General features: G+C 43.0%; 1 protein-coding gene across 13 annotated transcripts in view; it reads right to left on the bottom strand.

Moving 5' to 3' along the window:
- Window positions 1–3,767: 3,767 nt before the first annotated feature.
- The window catches only part of tacc2 (transforming, acidic coiled-coil containing protein 2), a 48,526-nt gene continuing 33,342 nt past the window's right edge, over window positions 3,768–18,951 (bottom strand). For 3 of the 13 annotated variants that reach the window (XM_041050526.1, XM_041050538.1, XM_041050536.1), the window contains 17 exons: window positions 17,324–17,442; window positions 15,396–16,815; window positions 13,860–13,917; window positions 13,546–13,753; window positions 13,086–13,135; window positions 12,808–12,917; window positions 12,347–12,500; window positions 11,815–11,961; window positions 11,390–11,482; window positions 10,458–10,517; window positions 8,327–8,467; window positions 8,157–8,233; window positions 7,023–7,066; window positions 5,480–5,640; window positions 5,249–5,355; window positions 4,815–4,935; window positions 3,768–4,706 (listed from right to left, as the gene is read on the bottom strand). In XM_041050526.1, the coding sequence (XP_040906460.1) occupies window positions 4,641–4,706; window positions 4,815–4,935; window positions 5,249–5,355; window positions 5,480–5,640; window positions 7,023–7,066; window positions 8,157–8,233; window positions 8,327–8,467; window positions 10,458–10,517; window positions 11,390–11,482; window positions 11,815–11,961; window positions 12,347–12,500; window positions 12,808–12,917; window positions 13,086–13,135; window positions 13,546–13,753; window positions 13,860–13,917; window positions 15,396–16,815; window positions 17,324–17,442 (3,136 nt within the window). In that variant the 3' untranslated portion in view covers window positions 3,768–4,640. Of the gene's footprint in view, window positions 4,707–4,807; window positions 4,936–5,248; window positions 5,356–5,479; window positions 5,641–7,022; window positions 7,067–8,156; window positions 8,234–8,326; window positions 8,468–10,457; window positions 10,518–11,389; window positions 11,483–11,814; window positions 11,962–12,346; window positions 12,501–12,807; window positions 12,918–13,085; window positions 13,136–13,545; window positions 13,754–13,859; window positions 13,918–15,395; window positions 16,816–17,323; window positions 17,443–18,951 lie in introns of all 13 variants that reach the window. The other 10 variants (XM_041050530.1, XM_041050529.1, XM_041050528.1 and 7 more) reach the window with 10 other exon arrangements.

The following is an 18,951-nucleotide window of genomic DNA, read 5'->3' on the forward strand; positions in this document are numbered from 1 at the left end:
GTAGTGTTAAATTAGGCAGAGGGTTTTTTTTGGCATTTGAGTTGCGGGTGAATACTTATTGGCCATGATGAATTCGAGCCATACATCTACTTGAAAAAGCAGTGCAACAACAGAGGCAGAAACAGCAGCAGATAGTTGAGTCCTGGCAGTTTGGAGGCAAAGCTTGTCACATTGCAGTCATCACTGTAGCAGCAGTGAACTCTGACACCTGGTGCTCTGTAGCCCTGGCTGTTGGCCTGACTGCAGAAAGACTTGTAGGAGCAGGACTTCATCACCCCACCTGACAAACAGAAAAATAGAATCAGTTACAGCAGCTGTCTCACACAGTGCAGCCAATATAGACTTAATTAAACTTGTTCCAATAATAAAACTGCCCGGGCTGACTGATTCAGTCAGGCTGCAGAGCTTTTGTCTTGTTTTAATTTTTTGCCTTTGTCGCTTTGCCTGGATTTAATCTGGGGAAACTGCTGCATCTACAATGAGTCGTTTGCAGACAGGACGACAGTTTCTCCTGTTGTCTCACTTTTTGATTAAGGTATATTATGTGTAAAACTCCTTCCTTGTGCGGGTTTAAATGAAGAAAATGAATTAACTTAATTTGGTGTGGAGGAATTGTCTTGGTGCCATGAACACATGGTGCCCTAATTAAGGATATTGATCGAGTAGGAGTAGCAAAGCTCTTCATTCCCTTAAAAGCCTCAGACCCCCTGCTGACGAAGATGTGTCTCCAGACAGCAGCCTGTGCTCCATTAAACACACACGAACACACCCACACACGCTGATACAGATAGAGCCTTATATATTTTTATTTGGTAGAAAAAAAGAAAGTAAGACAGTAAAAAAAAAAAAAAAAAAGGCTACTACACTGTCACTGTTGGACTCACTGTCATGGCCCACAACCACAGCGCAGGCATCAGAGTAGCTGGGACAGGATTTGGAGCCTTGCCGGTTGCAGTCGTCATTATTGGAGCCCATGCAGGTATAACATCGCAGAGCCTCACCTGATGGAAACAGAAAAGAAGTGCTGCTACAATGCACGCTATACACTGACAAAAGAAGCACAATCTAACGTCATGGCATGTTGAAAGAAAACAGTTTCATGATCTCTAAAGCACAGTTTTATCTTGGTGGAATAGAGCTATGTGCCGTTAAAGATGAAAGGTTTTTTTTTTATCTCAAACATTCTATTAAAAAAATACAGGCATGATGAAATTCTTAAATATCAGGGGTATATAAACAGCTTTTTGAATGAATGAACGTGATGTGAAACCATACAAATTCTTATGCTGCTCTTATACTGAACTAATGTTATTGCTTCAGTTGATGGGAACTGAAGCAATAACCTATATTCCTACATTAGGATGCTAATGTAGGAATATTACATTTTTCACCAAATATCTCGGTGACATTAAGAAAAAATGTCCTGTGTCAAGTGTCCTGAGTTCGTCTTTCAGCTAATTCTGTTAAAATCACTGCGGCTATGTTTGTCCTTTAAAAACTCACATTTAGCCTCTGGTACAAGAGATTCTTGAGACAGCCAGCTGCAGCTGCTCGGGCAAGGTAAAGACTGCGTTACTGTTGTGGCATACTCAAGCTAATTCACTCCCATTTATCATAAATTCAGGGCCACAACCCTGGTTATTTTTGTCTTTTGTTAACACAGGATCTGTGGGTTTGATGAGTATGTGCACACAGGTATGGTTAATTCACACCTGGCTGGCTCTGATGTGTGACGTTGCTCCACAAGAATAATGAGAGTAAAGTGAAGAGAGAACGATAATTATTCGCTTTCTTCATACAAATCTCTCCAAGTAAAGCAAAGAATTAAAGGGGTCCCCTTACATATAAAAAGCACATGTTTCTAACCTTCAGCTAAAATTGGAGGAGTCCACTTCAGCACATAAAACACTTAAATGTCTTTCTAAAGCTCTCCAGAGGAAGGAGTGGTTATTTGAAAACCATCTGACCTTTGAAATATCACTTTAACGCTTCCTTTTGAAAATCTCTATCCGGTTCCTAAATTCTAAAATGGCCCTTCAGAAACTGCCTTTAATGTTGCTTCCTGAGAGGATCAAACATTCTTTACAGCAGCACATCTCTTGTTTTGGCCATCAAAATAACCTCCTTTGACCCTGAATGTGTCTTTTATCATTCAGGTATGATGGCAGGAGGACCAAGAAGTTGCACAGACACACAAAGTGTTGTTTCCATACAGTTATAGACCAGAGAGTTGACATTTTCAAATCTAACCAGCAAATCAAGAAAGAAATTTGCTGAAATGTCAGATTTTCAGCCCTATTACTGATAAACTCACAACTTTGACAGTAAAACGATGACAACAACAGCAAACCATAATTTCTTGTATGAGTAATTTCTTGTAATTTGAGTAGTCGGTCTGTTTTCTTTGCTGCTTGTGTGCTCTTCTGTGTGTTGACATGGCATGTTAGTGTCCCCTGCTCTTTGTAGTTGACCCCAATCTATCCCTACAGCACAGCCGCTCTACACACATGCTTTAAGTATTAGCCTCCAGGCCTATTAAGAGATTAACTGCTGGGATTGCATGCTAGTTTCAGAACAGGATGACAGTCAGAAAGGAGGCAAAACGCAGGAGAATTACCAGAGAAATTAAAAGCAATTAGTAAACTTGACATAAATAAAGAGTCATCATAAGGTCATTGGAGTTATAAAATGTGCAGGCCATTCTCTGAGAAATAAAGAACTATAGAATTGTTATGCCAAACATTTCCTGTCCTGGTGTCTGAGAGCAGAAGCCATTTTGGACAGTTACTGACTAAAGAAGTTCAGGCCTCTCAAGCAAAGGCTAAAATACAGAAAAGCAATAAGTGCTAACCGTACTGGGAAATTCAAGAGTAGCAAGGGAGAAGTACACCTGAAGGGAGACACCAGCCAAGTTCAAAAGGAGGAAAGGATAAAGAGAAGATGAAAAAAGAAGGGGCACATAAAAATAACATGTCCTTACTGTTGGTTGGTAGCAGGACCAGGGAAAGCAGGAGCAGCGGACAGTACTGGACAGCTCTCATGGCGCCGTTGGTCCTTGGTCGTCCTGATCACACAACTAAAAGCACGTTGTTTGCTCCTAAAGCCCCCTGAGCTTAATCTGAGCTATCAAATGAGCTAATATTCCCTCCTGCACTGACCAGGAGATTACCAGCCCCTCCACTGGGGCCCACAGCTCTGCGTTGAGTATCAGTGGTTGCTTCTTCAGCCTGCATGGGCATAAGGCACGTACTAGGACTCATCCCGCACCTTTCACCTTACCACTGTGTTCTAGCCACACCCATTCTGAGTCTGGCTCATCCTTTTCTTGTGCCTGTCCCCCACCCGGTCCAGCCCTGGTAAATCACCCTGCTGCACCAGGACTGACCACTACGAAACTCATCTCTGAACTTACTAACTGGCATTGTGGCCCTAGAGGTTTTCATTTAGTTTCTTCAGGGACAGGGTAATTTGCCACAGGATGATTGTCCTGTGATGTACATTTGCCCATGTGAGATCAATATGAACTGTATTCAGCAACATTTTGTTGCTGCTTATGTCGATATGGCATTATTCCAAATGGATGTACTTGACATAGTTGGAAGTTTAGAAAGATTTCTATAGCTACAAATCAAAGATTGTGGAATACAGCTCCAAGAATTGTAGTGAATTATTTCAGGTTGTCTATCATCTGTCCAAAATACAGAAATGCCATCAAAAATTACTGGGAAAATATGTTATGTAGGAAAAGAAGCAGAGTAAGCCCAGTATGCTGTATTGCCATCTTTTATTGCACTTTGTAAGCAGATGCTGTACAGTAGCTGTGCAGAGAAGTTATTCCTCAGTGTGACACAACGACCATAGCAGGACTAGGACATATCCATCCAAAATTAAATTACTCCTGGTCACCACTGAATACAGTCACGATTAGTTTGCTTTATATCAAAATAAAATCCAAAAAATAAAGTCCCACGATTTCATCGAGAAAGCTATGACAAGTATGACAAATATCTACAAGGTTACATGAGGGAAGCGGACAAGAGGATGACAGGAAAAAAAAAATCAAAAATGCAGATACTTAGAACTTCCTACAGTATATACAAACTTTAACATTACAAGTTTTTCTTTCTGTCTCACATGCAGTAAGCCATTGTGATAGTTTGTGTTCTCTTAGTGGTGTATTAACATTTTGTGAATGAATCTAACTCTCTGGTACTCTTTTCTACCTTTCTCTTATACAAAGAGGAGACAACAACAGGAGTGGGTAAACAGTCTTCTCCCTCAATGGCTGTCATGGCAACATCTTAATAGATAATTTAACCCACAAACAATACTCTCACTTTCTCATTATCATACGCACGCCCACACACACAGACACACTCATTAGTGATATGGTAAATTTTCTAAAACTTTAAACCAGACCCCTGATACAGTACGATACACTGACACATCAAAAATGTACAGAGTGACTAAGAGGAAACCATTCCTGTGGATCCTGTATACACAAAGTCAGTAGGAAATAAAATCCAGAGACCATTTTGGCCTTAGATGTCCATCAGTCCTTGGAAGAGTGATAAATATGACTGATCTGCCTCATTTTCCAAGTAGGTACTTTGTGATTTGGCCTGGGTGTGGCGTGGCCGCTAACTCTTCCCCATCTTGGCAATCAGCTCATCACAGATCTTTGTCAGCTCTTCGATCTCCTTGTTCTGAAAAATAACAGTTAAAATGACAATTCCTATATTTGTTTGCATTGATTTTTTTTCTGATTTAATTTTTTATGTATATATCTATATATATACCAACACACCACTGACTTTTTGTTCCAAGGTACGCTCCAAAGAGTCCACTTTCATCTGCTCCTTCCTCAGACTGGCCTGGTAGGCAGCCTGCTCCTGCTTGGCCTTGGTTCTCACCTGAGCTATCTCCGCATTGGCTCTGGAAACACACAAGTAATACAATGAGAATCAAGTCACCCCTCCATAACCCCCATGAGCCTGGGAGCTCTTATGAAATCACAGCCTCACATTTGCAAAGCCCATACAGGATTAATCTTTAGAAAATTTAAATAGATGGAATATATTATATATAATCTATAGAAACCGCTAATTACATTGGCTTATGTCCAAACATTTCAACATAACATTGAGCTATTGTGTAGTTAGTGTATTGTGGTGATTTCCCTTCAGGGAAAAACTGCACACTCATAGTAGAAAAAAACATGAGATAATAAGAATATGCATAGACTCACTTGTCTAGTTTCTCCTCTGCATGAATTTTCAGGGCTTGATAGCGTTGTTCCTCCTTACGGACTCTAGACAGATACTCCTGAGCGCACTTCTTCAGAACCTCTTCATTCTGAATGTAATGAGAAATAATTTAATCGCTTGCCGTGAGGCTCTCAAGCAACATTTTAGATGACTTACAAGGCCGGTCATGGTGAAAACACTCATTAGTTGTGAATAATTTGTGTGTTAGTCACCTTGCGGAAGCCCTCCAGCACATCTTTCATCTTCTCATAGCGTCGGAAGAGATCGGCTAGAGATTTTTCCACGGAGTTGAGGTCGGCCAAGGCCTGGTCCTTCTCCATTATCAGCTGCTGGATGGTGTGGTGGGAGAGAGACTTCTCTTTTTGGTCATCCTCTGGTGGACACACACACAAACACACTGTAGATCAGCATATCAATCCATGTACTGAAGAAGCTGCTGTAGTGGGCATACATACGGTTTAAGGACACATACCAACACACATACACACAAGCAAACACTTTTTTTTTTTTGACGATATATCAAAATGGATTTGTGAATTGGTATGACTTAAGCGCATTTTATACTACACTATATGAGTATTTCTGGTAAACCGATGTCGCATGCAAACAAAAACACTGAACAATGGGAAAATTAAAGAGACCTGCAAACCATAGAGACAGAGCTGGCAGCTGGTTTGCTTTGAGCGTCTTCTAGAACCTTTCAGCATTACATATATAAGCTGCCACAGTATTTCAGCCCCCTCCAGGCTTTCCCTTTCCTTTCCTATCACAAGCTTAGATGACCAGCCTGCTTAACACACTAATTCTACATGAATGACGCAAACCTCTTTACTACAGAAACAAAGTGCAGATGTGCGCTTCCAGTAGGAATATGTTCATCTGAGGTTTTGATTAAATTTTTATAATGTTGTACTGAGCTATCACATAAAGGGCAGCTGAACAGAAAATGCCAAAACATTTTGTCCTTTTTACCCATTGAAAAATACAACATACAGGATGAAACGCAACAGAATGGACAAACAAATGTCACTGGATGAGATGAAGAAAGTGAGCACATCTGCTCCCTTCTTTGACGGATGGATGGAGAGATGTGAGCTGACACAAAGAAAGGGAAGGACAAGTCCTCGTTACTCACCTGGCATGCCTGTCAGGGTTATCAAATAGTAAGGGGCAAAGATGGGAGCAGAACAGAAAAGAAGGGACTGTGTTAAGTCAAGCTGGGAGGGCAAGACACGTGAGAGAGCCGAGTGTTAGACACAAGCAGAGACAGATTGTTCCTTTTTGTGACAGTGCTGAGAGTAGGAAATGAAATTAGAGAGCAGCAAAAATCAAATCTTCAAGAATGTCCAGAGGTGGAGAAAGAAGATGTAGGTGAGAGCAGGAATAATGCAGAGAGCCAGCCTGTGGTGGAATTTAATGAGTCCAGAGAAGCTGGACGCGTGTGGGCAAAGGTGAACACTTCCCCCTCCGGTGACATCAGGATTCAGCTCACATCAATCGAACATGAAAGCAGGCAAAGCTAGCTTGTGTCAGAAGATTAAAAAAAAACAACTTTGTTCTCTGAGATCAGTGGCAACACATCAGGACACACAAAGAGTTCATATATTTTGCTCTGTTTGCAAATAAACAAGTGCAGCAAAAAGTAGTGGCTGAGGTTAGGGACCAAAAGTAATTGATTTGAAACAAAATTCATGTGCGTTGAAAAGACTTGGGTCTTGAAAGCAACTGAAAACATGGATTTGAAACTGAACTCACCTATCATCTGTGCAATTGTCTTCTCATACTCAGCAACAATTCTCCTATGGATGAGAAATTGTAGATGATCAGTATATGGATGGGTTCACATTAGAGTAAACATATACATAAAATAATCTTATTTTATCCACCAATCAATACAGAGATTTATTTGTGTACCTGTCTGTTCATTAGCAAGATGTCTAAGTAAAAATAGGCTGTAATTGGGTGGATATTAGCAGTGGATGTGGCACCACAGCCAGACAATTTGTGCTTTTGGTCACAATTTTGATGTTGTGCTCAAGCTGCTGGCAACGTCTGACATTACAAAGTCCAAGTTAAGTGAAAAAGTGCCTTAAACTATCCTAAAAAGTTTTTTTTAATCTGCATTGTGCATCCAGTTTCCATCTTGCTGTTGGAAGTTCCCCTACCCTCCAAGCCAAGGACCAGTATGGCTCAATGGGAGGCCTTGTTTTGGGAAAAGCAGGTTGCCAGAGGTAAGAGGATTGATTAGCAATGCCTCCCCCTTAGCCTCTTAGCCCCTCCTTATCCTGAGCCCAATCAGTCAAATGAAGTAAGCTCTGCCTTATCCACACAAACTGAGCTGTGGCCAGCTGGACCTGCACCCACCACCTGCTGACAGAGAACATGGTTTCAGTACTGCATTTCTCTATCTCCTTGAACCCCCATTAACAGCCAATTGTCAGACACAGACTGATCATCTGTAGATGTAAATGTGAGTCTAGTCGATCCCTATTTTGAGCTGTTGTCAGGCAGTTGGTGGTGTATTGACCAAATGACAGCAACTTAAAGCCCCCTAGTACATTTTCTCATGAATATCTAAATTTTTGGCTCTAAAACTTATGAGGATATCAGCTGCATCTCTTTCTCTGTTCCCCATCACTAATGCTAATGCTTCTAATAAGATGGGTTTCTTTGACTGGCTCTCCACTCTGTAGTTAACAATTGGTGAGTGTCAGTTTAAGCATGATAAACCAATTGACAGGTTAAATGGTGACAATGGATAAAGACACTGACCATCATGACACAGTACCGTTCAACGGAAACACAGGGAGGAGTTAAATCCATGCTGTTGTGTGCAGGTGGGACGTCGCTGTGAGGTAAGTGATGACAACCCAATGTGTTACTCCTTACCTCATCTCCACCACTTCCTGTCGGCTGTCTTCATACTTCCTCTGCCACTCCAGCACTTCTTTCTCCTTCGACACAATCTGAGGAAGATGACAAAACTGTCATTATCAACATGTCCAGCTGAAGTATAGACAGTATTTATGACACGGAATAAAAAGAAATTTTAGGGGCACCTCTTCTCGTGCAATTCCTAGAGAATGGTCAAGATCCCTGGGCAGGTGGGGACTCTCCCCTTCGATGTAGCTGGTGGTGGTCCTCGAGTACAGGGAGTTCTTGGACACAGCACTCTCTACTGGAGATGACACGTCTCTGTGCTGCTTCCAGGTACCAAAGGAGAGGAGGGAGAGGAAGGGCAACATAACCAGTTACAAGCGAGACTGAAGCTACAGATGGGACACCCTCACCCTCGGGCCCCCACGCACATTCTCAACAGGATTCCTAAAACCAAATCGCAAGGCAGCATCAAACTATATCAAAATGTACCACGCAGCAAAATCAATATGTAAATGAGGCAGGGTAGTGATGTTCCTGAAGACTTGGTCAGCCGCCACATGATTGGATGAAACAGTCTTCATAGCCACAGTATTAGCCAAGTGATTGGCTGATGATGCCCCCAGCTGAGCACTCATGATCACCTGTTCATCGCAGTAGCTTGAATGTGATTGGGTCCAGGCAAGGCAGAGGGGAAGGAGGGCAGCAGCTGATACAGCAAGGACTGCATCATATACAGAGGGAGGATAGGGTGGCAAACTGGGCAGCATGGGAAACAGATGTTAGTCTCATGTTAAAGCACACAGTCCCATACTAGACCGGTCTTACCTGTTGCTGCTAGAACCACTGCCCTATTCTTTTACAAATACAAACACTATGGTGTGAGGTGAACCAGAAAATTTACAGGATATATCATTAGAAAGAGTTTGACTTTGGATATAGCGTTGAAATATACTGAGAGACACTAAAAACCTCTATCAACGGCAACTCCTCACATAGAACTATCATGCCAAAATGTAAAAACAATCCTCATTCTAGTGCCATTTCTGGTCCCCTAAAACTCTGCTCTGAAAGGGATTTAGTCATCCTTGGGAGAGCCGGATTACAGGAGGATTTGATGAAATGGTGGGGGCTCACAGGGGACAAGGAGACTGAGATCTTCTAATATGCGGAAAAGAGAGTGAAGTATTTGGTTTGGCTTGAGCAGTAATTCCATTATACCACTGAAGATAAAGACTGGTCAAGTTCAGGTAACCATGGACCTCTTTTGCTTTTAGTCAGGCACTGACTGGGCTTACCCTCCCAGTTTCTGTGAGGTTTAAACAGAAGCTTTAAGCAAATAGCAATTTATTTAAAGCTCTGTCTTGCAGAAACACTCCCAAAGAAGTATCTAGAGGCAAAAATTTTGTTTAATTGCACTTTGGTGGTGCATATTACCAAACAGATTTGTGATAAACAAAATTACCACAAAATAACCTGAGGGTCTCTGGCCCCTGGGGCAGTTGTCTGCTCAGCCGAGACTGGTGATTCAGCCTTCTACAAAAAGCACCCTTTCCATATCATTTTCCAGATCACGACTAGAAAACTGCAAACACTTTAGCATCTCTTTCAGGAGTACTATAGACAAAAGTCAGGCAGGAATGAGGAATTGCCACTTAATATGTACAAAGCATGTGCGAATTAAAGAAGTTTGCAAAGTTGAAACAACAATACAAACGCTACATCAAACACAAAAACAACTCAGTAGCGGATGTATAAAGACTACAATCAGTATATTAAGTATAACTTAAAAACACAACCCATACAAATTTGCTCACAGGGACAGGGTTAGGGTACAGCTATGGTTGGCAGCAAATGTAGGGAGACCCTTAAAAAAAGATCTCAGACTCTCTGTATCTTGGACTTAAGGGGTCTAAAGGAGCTACAATCTGCAGTGAAGTCTGTAGGTATTTGGACATGGTTCTTTTGACTCTGTACTCCAGGACTAGAAGGGTGAAGTGCTGAATTTCAGCTTTAATTTTAGGACATCTGTGTAAAATTGGGTCAACAGTGTAGGAATTGTAGCTTTATCATCTGCTACACTGTAGTATGTATTATTACCATGCTGTGATTCCTGCACTCTTAACCAATATAGATGTGAACTACTTCAATCGCCTTTAAAGCTGAAAGTCAGCACTTTAACCGCATAGTTATTTCAAATCCAGCACACTTGTGCATTGAACCATAAACAATGAAAAAGGTGTTTATGACCAAATACTTGGACTGCGCTGTAGTCAGATCAAAATGTGGACAGGGGTATAATGTTACTCTTACTTTGAATAAGGGTGAACCGTTGATATTCCACCGCCGAGTACTGGGTTTCTTGAGTCGAGACTGCAAAATGTGTGGGGAACAACAGCATAAGACATAGAGGGAAAGAGGACTGGGAAGTGCCTGTGTTGCTCCAACTCTTATGAGGGTTTTTGCTCTGACCATAAACTGACCATTACGCCATCATTACGCGAAAACTATTCCTACATCTAGGCATGTGCTGTTTCAACACAAACCTTCCAACCAGCATGGTTCTATCTCAAACTCCAGCTAAACTGAACACAGACATCTACCTGATGTAGTTATTTGTTAGTGAGTTAGTCAGGGAAAAGGGACCAAATCACAAAACAGGAATGTGACTGGGATTTGGAGTGATGATAGCAAAGCATCAACAAATACATCTGGGTGAGTTATATCCGTATAACTCCTCAGCTGCTGATATTAAATCTAGTGCAAGACATTCCCAGTCACATTCATGCTCATGTAAGCCTGAACAGACAACATGGATGTTGCCCAACATGCACAGTAAAGGCATGGGACTAACAAGGCACAGCACTCTGTTCCTGATGAGTCAACCTGGAAGAGCTCACTGCTAGTCGGGGATGGGGGCTGGACACATTAAGCCATGTTAGAGATTTCACATGTGGGGACTGAAGACGTGGCAGGATTGCGGATGTAGTGGTGCAGCCACCATGTTGACAAGGCCATGGGTTCACAGTCACACTCAGTATGGTGTGCTTAGGGAGAGGGATAGGCAGGCTGAGACACACTCATGCACACACACTACAGTCACACACATTCGCCTTTACACACACCTGCAATTATGTAATCACTCATTCAAGATGCATCTTTGCTCTTGCACAGACACGCTCACACATCCACACAAACTCGCACACACACACATACAGCAGGTGCAGGCTGATTCAGCGCAGTACCTGGGGGGTTACAGTAGAGAGGGAGGGGCACTGAGAGATGTTTTTGGCTACCTGCAGAGCCTCTATCCTCAGGGCAGCAAGTACCAGCTCCTCCTGGGCCGCACACATGGGGTCGGGGTGGGGGAGGTGATGGATTTCGGGGGTAAGGGGGTGGGGGGAAGGTTGCGGCCCAAGGGTGAGAGAGCAAAGGGAAAACATATAGAAAGTTGAGCACACACACTTGCTGCTGTCTATTTCACACAGTAAGCTTTAAAACTTGGAGGAGGAAAACAAATGGGAAAATGAATAAGCGGGATGTAATTAAGATGACACAACGGGAATAATGTTCACATAAAAACACACACCATCACACATCACAAATGGGCCACCAAAGGCATGACCTACATGTTTTATCAAGAGAGGTTGTGTGTGGTCTGTCAACACACCTGTAGTTTTTGGGCGAATGCGGTGGGGTTGGTCTCAGCCAGGTCAGGCTCCAGGTACTGCAGGGGATCGTCACACTCAGACAGCCTGTCTAACATGGGCATGGCCAGGGCAGGAGCGGGGGCCTCCATGGGGCCCTGGCTAGGGGACTACAAGGGCACCAGGAGGAGTAGGCAGAGGGCAGGGAGGAGGGCAGGGGTCAGCATGGCAAAGCAAGCGCTGAGTGTTCGTTTGAGTGGCAGCACTGGGAGCTGAATCACTGAGTTCAGGTTGGAAAGTTAGTGTGGCGAACTGACTATTTGTCAATGGTGACATGGCTTTAATGAGACTCATCATGACTGATGGTGTGCATGTTGAAGGGCCAAGTCATGGCCTATAAAAGCATGTGTAGTGTGGAACTTTGTCTCCCCCTTGTGACTAAACAATGACATGGTGTAAATGTTATAAAATCAAAATGGACAGACTCCCTTCACATGATGGTGACAAGACGCAGAAATGACAATATGTGAATCAATATAAAGGCATTTGGCTCACCTGCTCGTCCCTCTCCATGCTCTGTGTTCGGCTGAGTGACTCGCTTTCTCTCTTTCTGCCCTTGTCCCCAGCAGAGCCTTCAGGACCAGGCCGAGAGCTCAGCACTGGCGTCTTCATCCCTGCTGTTATCTGGGCCTCCATCTCCTCAAAACTCCTGCACAGAATGAGAGAAAAAAAGGGGAGGGAGAGGAGGAGAAAGAGACACATAGCATGTAGTGTACTGTGTTTGATGGATGAGAACGTTAATGAAAAACTTTGCTGAGCTACTGAGCTGCATGCGTTACATAATCAAAATTATTGTGGTTTACACTTAGCAAACTAGATATACTACTAAAGTACTGAAAATTTCATATGTTGTGTGGTCACTGTATAGTGACCGTATATGAAATACTCCAGAGTAACTACAGATATTTACAAAAAAAAAAAAACATAGTGTAGAGTAGTAGTAGAGTGTGTTGTACCCTGTGCAGGGGGAGCTGGGCTCAGATCCATGTGCACACGTATTATTGGTTAAGTTGTCAGATACTGAATCCAGCTTCAGGTACAAAGATGGCTTCTTCACTGACGGTGGCTGTGAAACACACCCAAGAGTAAAACATGAATGAATTCTAATTTCACTTTATCTTAAATGGCTGAAATCACATATAAAACATACTGCCATAAATGAAAAATAAAATCAAAGCAATACAAATTAGACAACCAAACTAAATCTCTGAATTATATCAAACAGGCTACTCACTGGTGAAGAGGAGCCAATCTTCTCCATGTACTCAATTTCATAGTCTTGTACTGGCACAGAGAGACAAAACAAAAGTTTTAGATGCAGAGTAATAAATGAAGAGACATTCCAGCCAGTGTTGAGCTCTGGACTGACGGGACCAGATCCTGGGGCAGGGCTGTTTCATCTCTGACCCAGATGGGTTGAGCCAGACAGCCTCTGGGAAGAGGTGGCTCTTCTGGAGGTCAGAGGGCAGTAGAGAACTGGGCCAGCAGGGTTTTTTTCACTGCTACAAGAAAATCAATATCGTTGCCAGATGAATAAAGAGTGAAGTGGCTGATTGCTGTACATGAGAGTTTATCCAAACATAAGCTTTGAATTTCCTTTCAGCACTGCCTGTCTGTGGTATGCTTTGATCTCTGTTAGCATTTGCTTGAAGGGACAAAGAGGGATCCAAGACAGCCAGACAGCAATGCCTCACCTAGAGTCTCAGGAGGAAGATTGTTCTCGTTGACAAAGGACGTGAGATCACATGGCTGAGGGAAGTCTTGTTGGTCAGAGTTCAAATCTGCGTCCACGTCATGCAGGGCTGCCCACTTATGACTGGTGGAGGAGGCCAGCTTCTCCTCGTCTGTGGCATGATCGTCTTGCGAGTGGAGAGAAGCAGGTTCATCTGCAGGCGTAAGATCCTGTAACAAAAAAAGAGGCGGCAGTGACAAAGTCAGAGGGAAGGAGAAACACAGGCAGAAAAAAACTTATAGAGTCAAGTGAGAAAGTACAAATGTGCATACACACCTGGGATGGGTCAGACAACGGTGATTTCTTTGGCGACCTCTTCACTCTGAAAGTATTACTGAGAAAAAGAGACAAATCATCAGTCATTAAGATCCAGAGTCACTGTATCTTCAGAGCACAACATTCACTGTCTAACTCCAGGTATATTGTATTTGCAGCATATGACAAACCTGTCAGTAATGCTAAAATGTGATACTGGTTGGGTGCATCTATAAATAACATTAATGCCTTTGCATAAAATGGCTTATTAATTTGCTTAGAGCACAATACCATACAGTATATGTAACAGTACTACTTACTGTAGTCTATATATGGCTGAAATGACAGAACAGTGAAATGATTGTGAAGAGAGTTTAATCTGTTTAGAAACTGAACAGTAAAAAGTGGTGATAAATGAATATTATGTCGTGAATAGTTAACTTTTCACACATACTGACAAATAACTCAGCTCCCAGACAGGAATGCGTTTAGAACTGTTAGTGGCAGGTATTTATTTTGTTACCTCAGTTTTCAGTTCATAGTTTCCATAACTTAAGGATTCTCGATAACTGTTTAGGTTGAGAAGACCATGGATAGCAATTCACAACAACTTTAGGGATGAATCACCCTTTAATTATGCTGTGAATTTGATTTAAGACACATTGGATGTATCTGAGCTTGTGCTTACTTTGGTCTGTAAATTTTTGAACCTTGTCACAAATAAACATTTCAAGCAGTGTTTCATGGTTGTAATATTGAATTCAAGTCAAGTTTTTGTTCTGTCAACAATAAACAACAATGGACACACGAGGAAGTACAAGCACCTCCTTTGTTACACACTGGCATGTCAGTAAAACACTTATCACAAATGAACATTGATAGGAAACTGTCAGAATCTGTTTAATATGTTTTAGAGACCAAAGACTAAAGGCAAAAAGTAGAATTTCCAACCCATTTTAAAATCATGTTTAAATGCTCTTTGTACATTTTACACTTATTTTAGAGATAAGGCACCTGGCTATTATATATCTATTACAATGATAATGATTTGCAGGTGACATATTCATAGTTGGGACTGTATCATACACCATACAGAATTTAAAACAAAACTGAAAACATTTGCCCTCCAGTTAAAATGGGAAAAATTAAATAAAGTTTAAATGGGATTGTTTGATAGTGGGTACAGGAGATTGCGATGTTTCTGTTAATAGAAAGAGGGACAACAGGGCAACATGCTGACTGGAAAGGAGCCACATGGAATTAAGGGTCAAAAAGGGTGGATGGTCGTGTTGCCCCTGTACTTACAACAGACAACATAGAGAGGACACACCCCTGGACTTCCTGTGACATATGAGAATACACAGACACAGGTGACAGAGAGACAGACAGAGGACACTGGCATAGTAGACAAGTGGACCTCAAACACACAGACTAACCTAAAAAAAAAATCACACTGACATAGATTCAGACATTCCTAAACACAAATACAATGTCCTGTGAGTGAGTGTGGCCTCTACCATAAATTTATGGCGCTGTGGTAATACTATGCAAACTTACGATTTGATAGGAGTTTTCTTCTTCTTGGCAGGTTTGTTCTGATTCTGGTCCTCCAGTTCCCCGATGTTGTCGTTGTCATTTTCATTGTCATAGTCATTGGATGACAGTTCAAAGGAGGCAGAGGCCTTTGGAGGTGAGTTGGCCATCTTATTGGAGGATTTGAAAGGGTCTATGGAGTCATCAAAGTTATTGGGATCAAAGCTATAAGATGGCCTGGACAGTTTAGGGGAGTTGGCAACTGATTTCTTAGATTTAAATGGATTGAAATTTGGATCATCCCACTTGTCAGCTTCAAAGTTGTAGGATACTTGAGGAACAGGGATTTCATTTTCGTTGCCATTGTGTGTTGCTGGAGGTTCGTTGTCCAGCTGCTCTGTCTGCGGTGGGGGGGCCTTCTTCAGCCCCAGCTTTGGTTTCCTCAGAGGCATCTTGGCACCGGGTTTCTTGCCCACTTTCTTGGGTGGGGTAGAGGCCTGGTGTGATGCCTCACTGCTCTCCTCAGAATAGTCAAACTCCAGCCTTACTGACTGACGCTTGGGGATGATGGGTTGCTCCTCAGGGTTGGTGACTGGCTCATCAAGAGGAGCTGGGGGACTGGGTTGACGTGGTTCCACAGCAGGGACAGGAGGACTCTCTGTGGGGGTGACAACAGAGGCGCACACAGGACCTTTACGATTCAGAACAGGGGAGTTGGCAATTTTACTACCTCCAGTCTTGAAAGGGTCGATATTCTCAAAATTATCTGGATCCCATTTGTAGGAGGCACTCTGGGGAATGGGGGATTCGTCTTTGCCCTGTGGACTGCCAGGGAGAGGTGTCTCCTCGTGGCACAAGGGTAAGGCAGGGATGACAAGGCTCTCCTCTTGGCTGGTATGACTGGTCTCCTCCGGGAGGGGAGGTGGAGTTTCGACACGGTTCTTCCTGGTCTTTCGGAGGGTTCCTCCAGGGCTCGGGGTTGCAGATCCTCCTGCTTCCTCCTGAGCCTGGAGAGGGCTGGCAGTTCGAGGCTTTGCCCGCTTCTTGGTCTCTGGGGTGCTGCTGGATGAGGCTGGCCTTGGACTCTCTGGATTGGAGTTCTGTCTGAGAAGAGGCTTCTTCTTCACAGACCCAGAACGAACCTTTCTGGGTCTGTGGAGTGTGCCTGGGGCACTCTCAGTGCCTACACTGAAGGATTCAGAATGTGATCGGAAACCTCCTGTTGTGGATCCATCCAACAGACCAGAATTGTCTAGTTCTCCTCCCTGGAGACTGAGGGAACGAGTCAGTGTGTGACTGGTTGAATCTGCAGCAAAAATGTCAATGTTATATGTGCCGCTGGCTGCAATGGGCTTGTTTTCATCAAAAGCAATGAACGGAGAACTGCAGGCTGGATCAGTTGAAGAGAAGTCAGAGGCAGGACCACTGACTGAGATGTCTGCTACTGCAAAAGACGGAGAGACATGTAACATGTAAAGAGGTTTTATCCAGCTTTTAAAAAGCCAAAATCAAAGCAAAATATATTACCTGAAATGAAATCAAATGAAAAGAATGAAGAAAATTAAATTAAATTAAATTAAATTAAATTAGCTGCTGTATTGGTGGGTTTGGGTGTGAACAAGAAAGCCTGCATGGAGATAAAAGCTGCAGCTGGCTTTGGACAGATCCAATTATAGAGATGAATATGCTATAAATAATTCAGTGAATCTCTCAGTAGGATAGAAAGACATGAAAAATAACCACATGAGAGAGCGAGACTGAACTGATTGGTCAGCCTTTCCTAGATATCCCAAAAGCCCCTGTTTTGTCTCAGCAAACAAAGCCAGATGTGAAATACTGTTTCATTCCACTAGATGGTGCAACAAGACTTTGTTTTACCTGCCTTACTGCTCAGATTACAATAGTGTAATAGGGAATTATACTGAGCTAAGCACACATCACAGAATACCTACTTCTTACTGTACCTTTGTCATCAGACGTCAGTTGCTTGGCCTGGGGATCTGCAGGAGAAACAGCCTTCACTGGAGTTGTGGATTCAGGGGTCTCAAAGGCTCCATCAGAGTCTGAGCTCCTGTAACAAAAGATAAGGACACACTAAGTCAAGGCTGCTGTGAGTCACACTGACATCACTTGAGCTGTAATGACTCTAGCCACCAAATCGGGATCATTGACACTAAGCTAAACTTTTCTCCACATCATATCACAAATGTTTCCTCAGGAAGCAGGTCAGACATCATTCACTGGGGCAATTTATTATGTTGTTATCATACAGATTCATTGTATGATAACATACAATGAATCTGTATGATAACATATTAACATACAGATTCATTGTTGTGTTGGGCATATACAATAAATCAAGTAGGAATCGCGGAAAAATCTATTTCTTGTAGTGTGTGTGCGTTTCTGTTTTCATTTCTAGTGGACTTTAATGGCTCCGCAGTGAGGTGACAGATAACAGTACGTCTGAGACACAGAATCCCCACCCCCTGCCACCTCCACTCACTCATCCAATACCCATACACACACAGGACCACCTTCAGATCCAAAGATGTCACAGCTATGAAATAGACAGGGGTCAACTGAGGAAAATATTAAGCCACAAATGGAGAAACGACTGATTTTTGCATGACAACAGGCTGCAAATAAAAATCACAATGTTATCATCCTAAGCAAGACAGTATTGATTAGTCTTCCTCAGCACCATACACACACACACATATATATACACATACATGCATGGTAACAAAGCTCAACACACACCCTGACTACCAAGCTCCATGCTCCATTGATTGGTATATTATCTGATGGTATTGGCCCCAGCCTCCCGTCCTGTCTCACCTCTGTCTGACTGGCTCTCCAGCAGCCTTGATCATGCTTTCATGACGTGAGCCCCAGGAGAGACGCCGGAGGAGCCCCAAAGCCGGATCCGAGCCTGGGCTGTCCCCATCTCCTGCCCCTCCCAGCAGTGTGTCCCAGCCCCAGCGAGCCCACTGCAGTGGAGACAGAGCCTGCCACGCACTCACTGCCATGGCTGCCGGAGGGCTATATCTATCTGTACCAGAATGTTACTGCCTGACACACAGGTAGACGCCCAGCCCCTCTCCCTCTGATGATGACTATGACCACCAGATCCAACCTCTCCTCTGCCTTTCTCTATAGTCTAATAACCAGCTCTCTTTGTTTCCAATCTACAGTCCTTTCCCGTTGTTCTATGTCATCTGTATCCATATCAGCACGTCTCCACTCCTCCCCGGTTGGAAACGATGTCTCCCACTCTAAATGAGACTGGCTGCAGAAGCCCACCGCCTGCATGCTGTATATTCTGGCACTCTCTCTGCCTCACTCTCTCTCTCTCTCTCTCTCTCTCTCTCTCTCTCTCTCTCAGCCTTACTCTCTCTACTTTACTCCCTCCCTGTATCTCTGCCTTGCTTGCTTGAACCACTGTATCTTACTTATTGCCCACCAACCAAACCTGTTCTGATAAAGCTTGCTCATTAAATTTACCACCGCTGCATCTGATAAACATTTCCTGTCTCTTCATCTCCATCATTGTGTCCTTTTTTATGCATAAATTACT

This window comes from Toxotes jaculatrix, chromosome 11 (assembly GCF_017976425.1).
Source record: "Toxotes jaculatrix isolate fToxJac2 chromosome 11, fToxJac2.pri, whole genome shotgun sequence".
NCBI classification, from domain to species: domain Eukaryota; kingdom Metazoa; phylum Chordata; class Actinopteri; family Toxotidae; genus Toxotes; species Toxotes jaculatrix.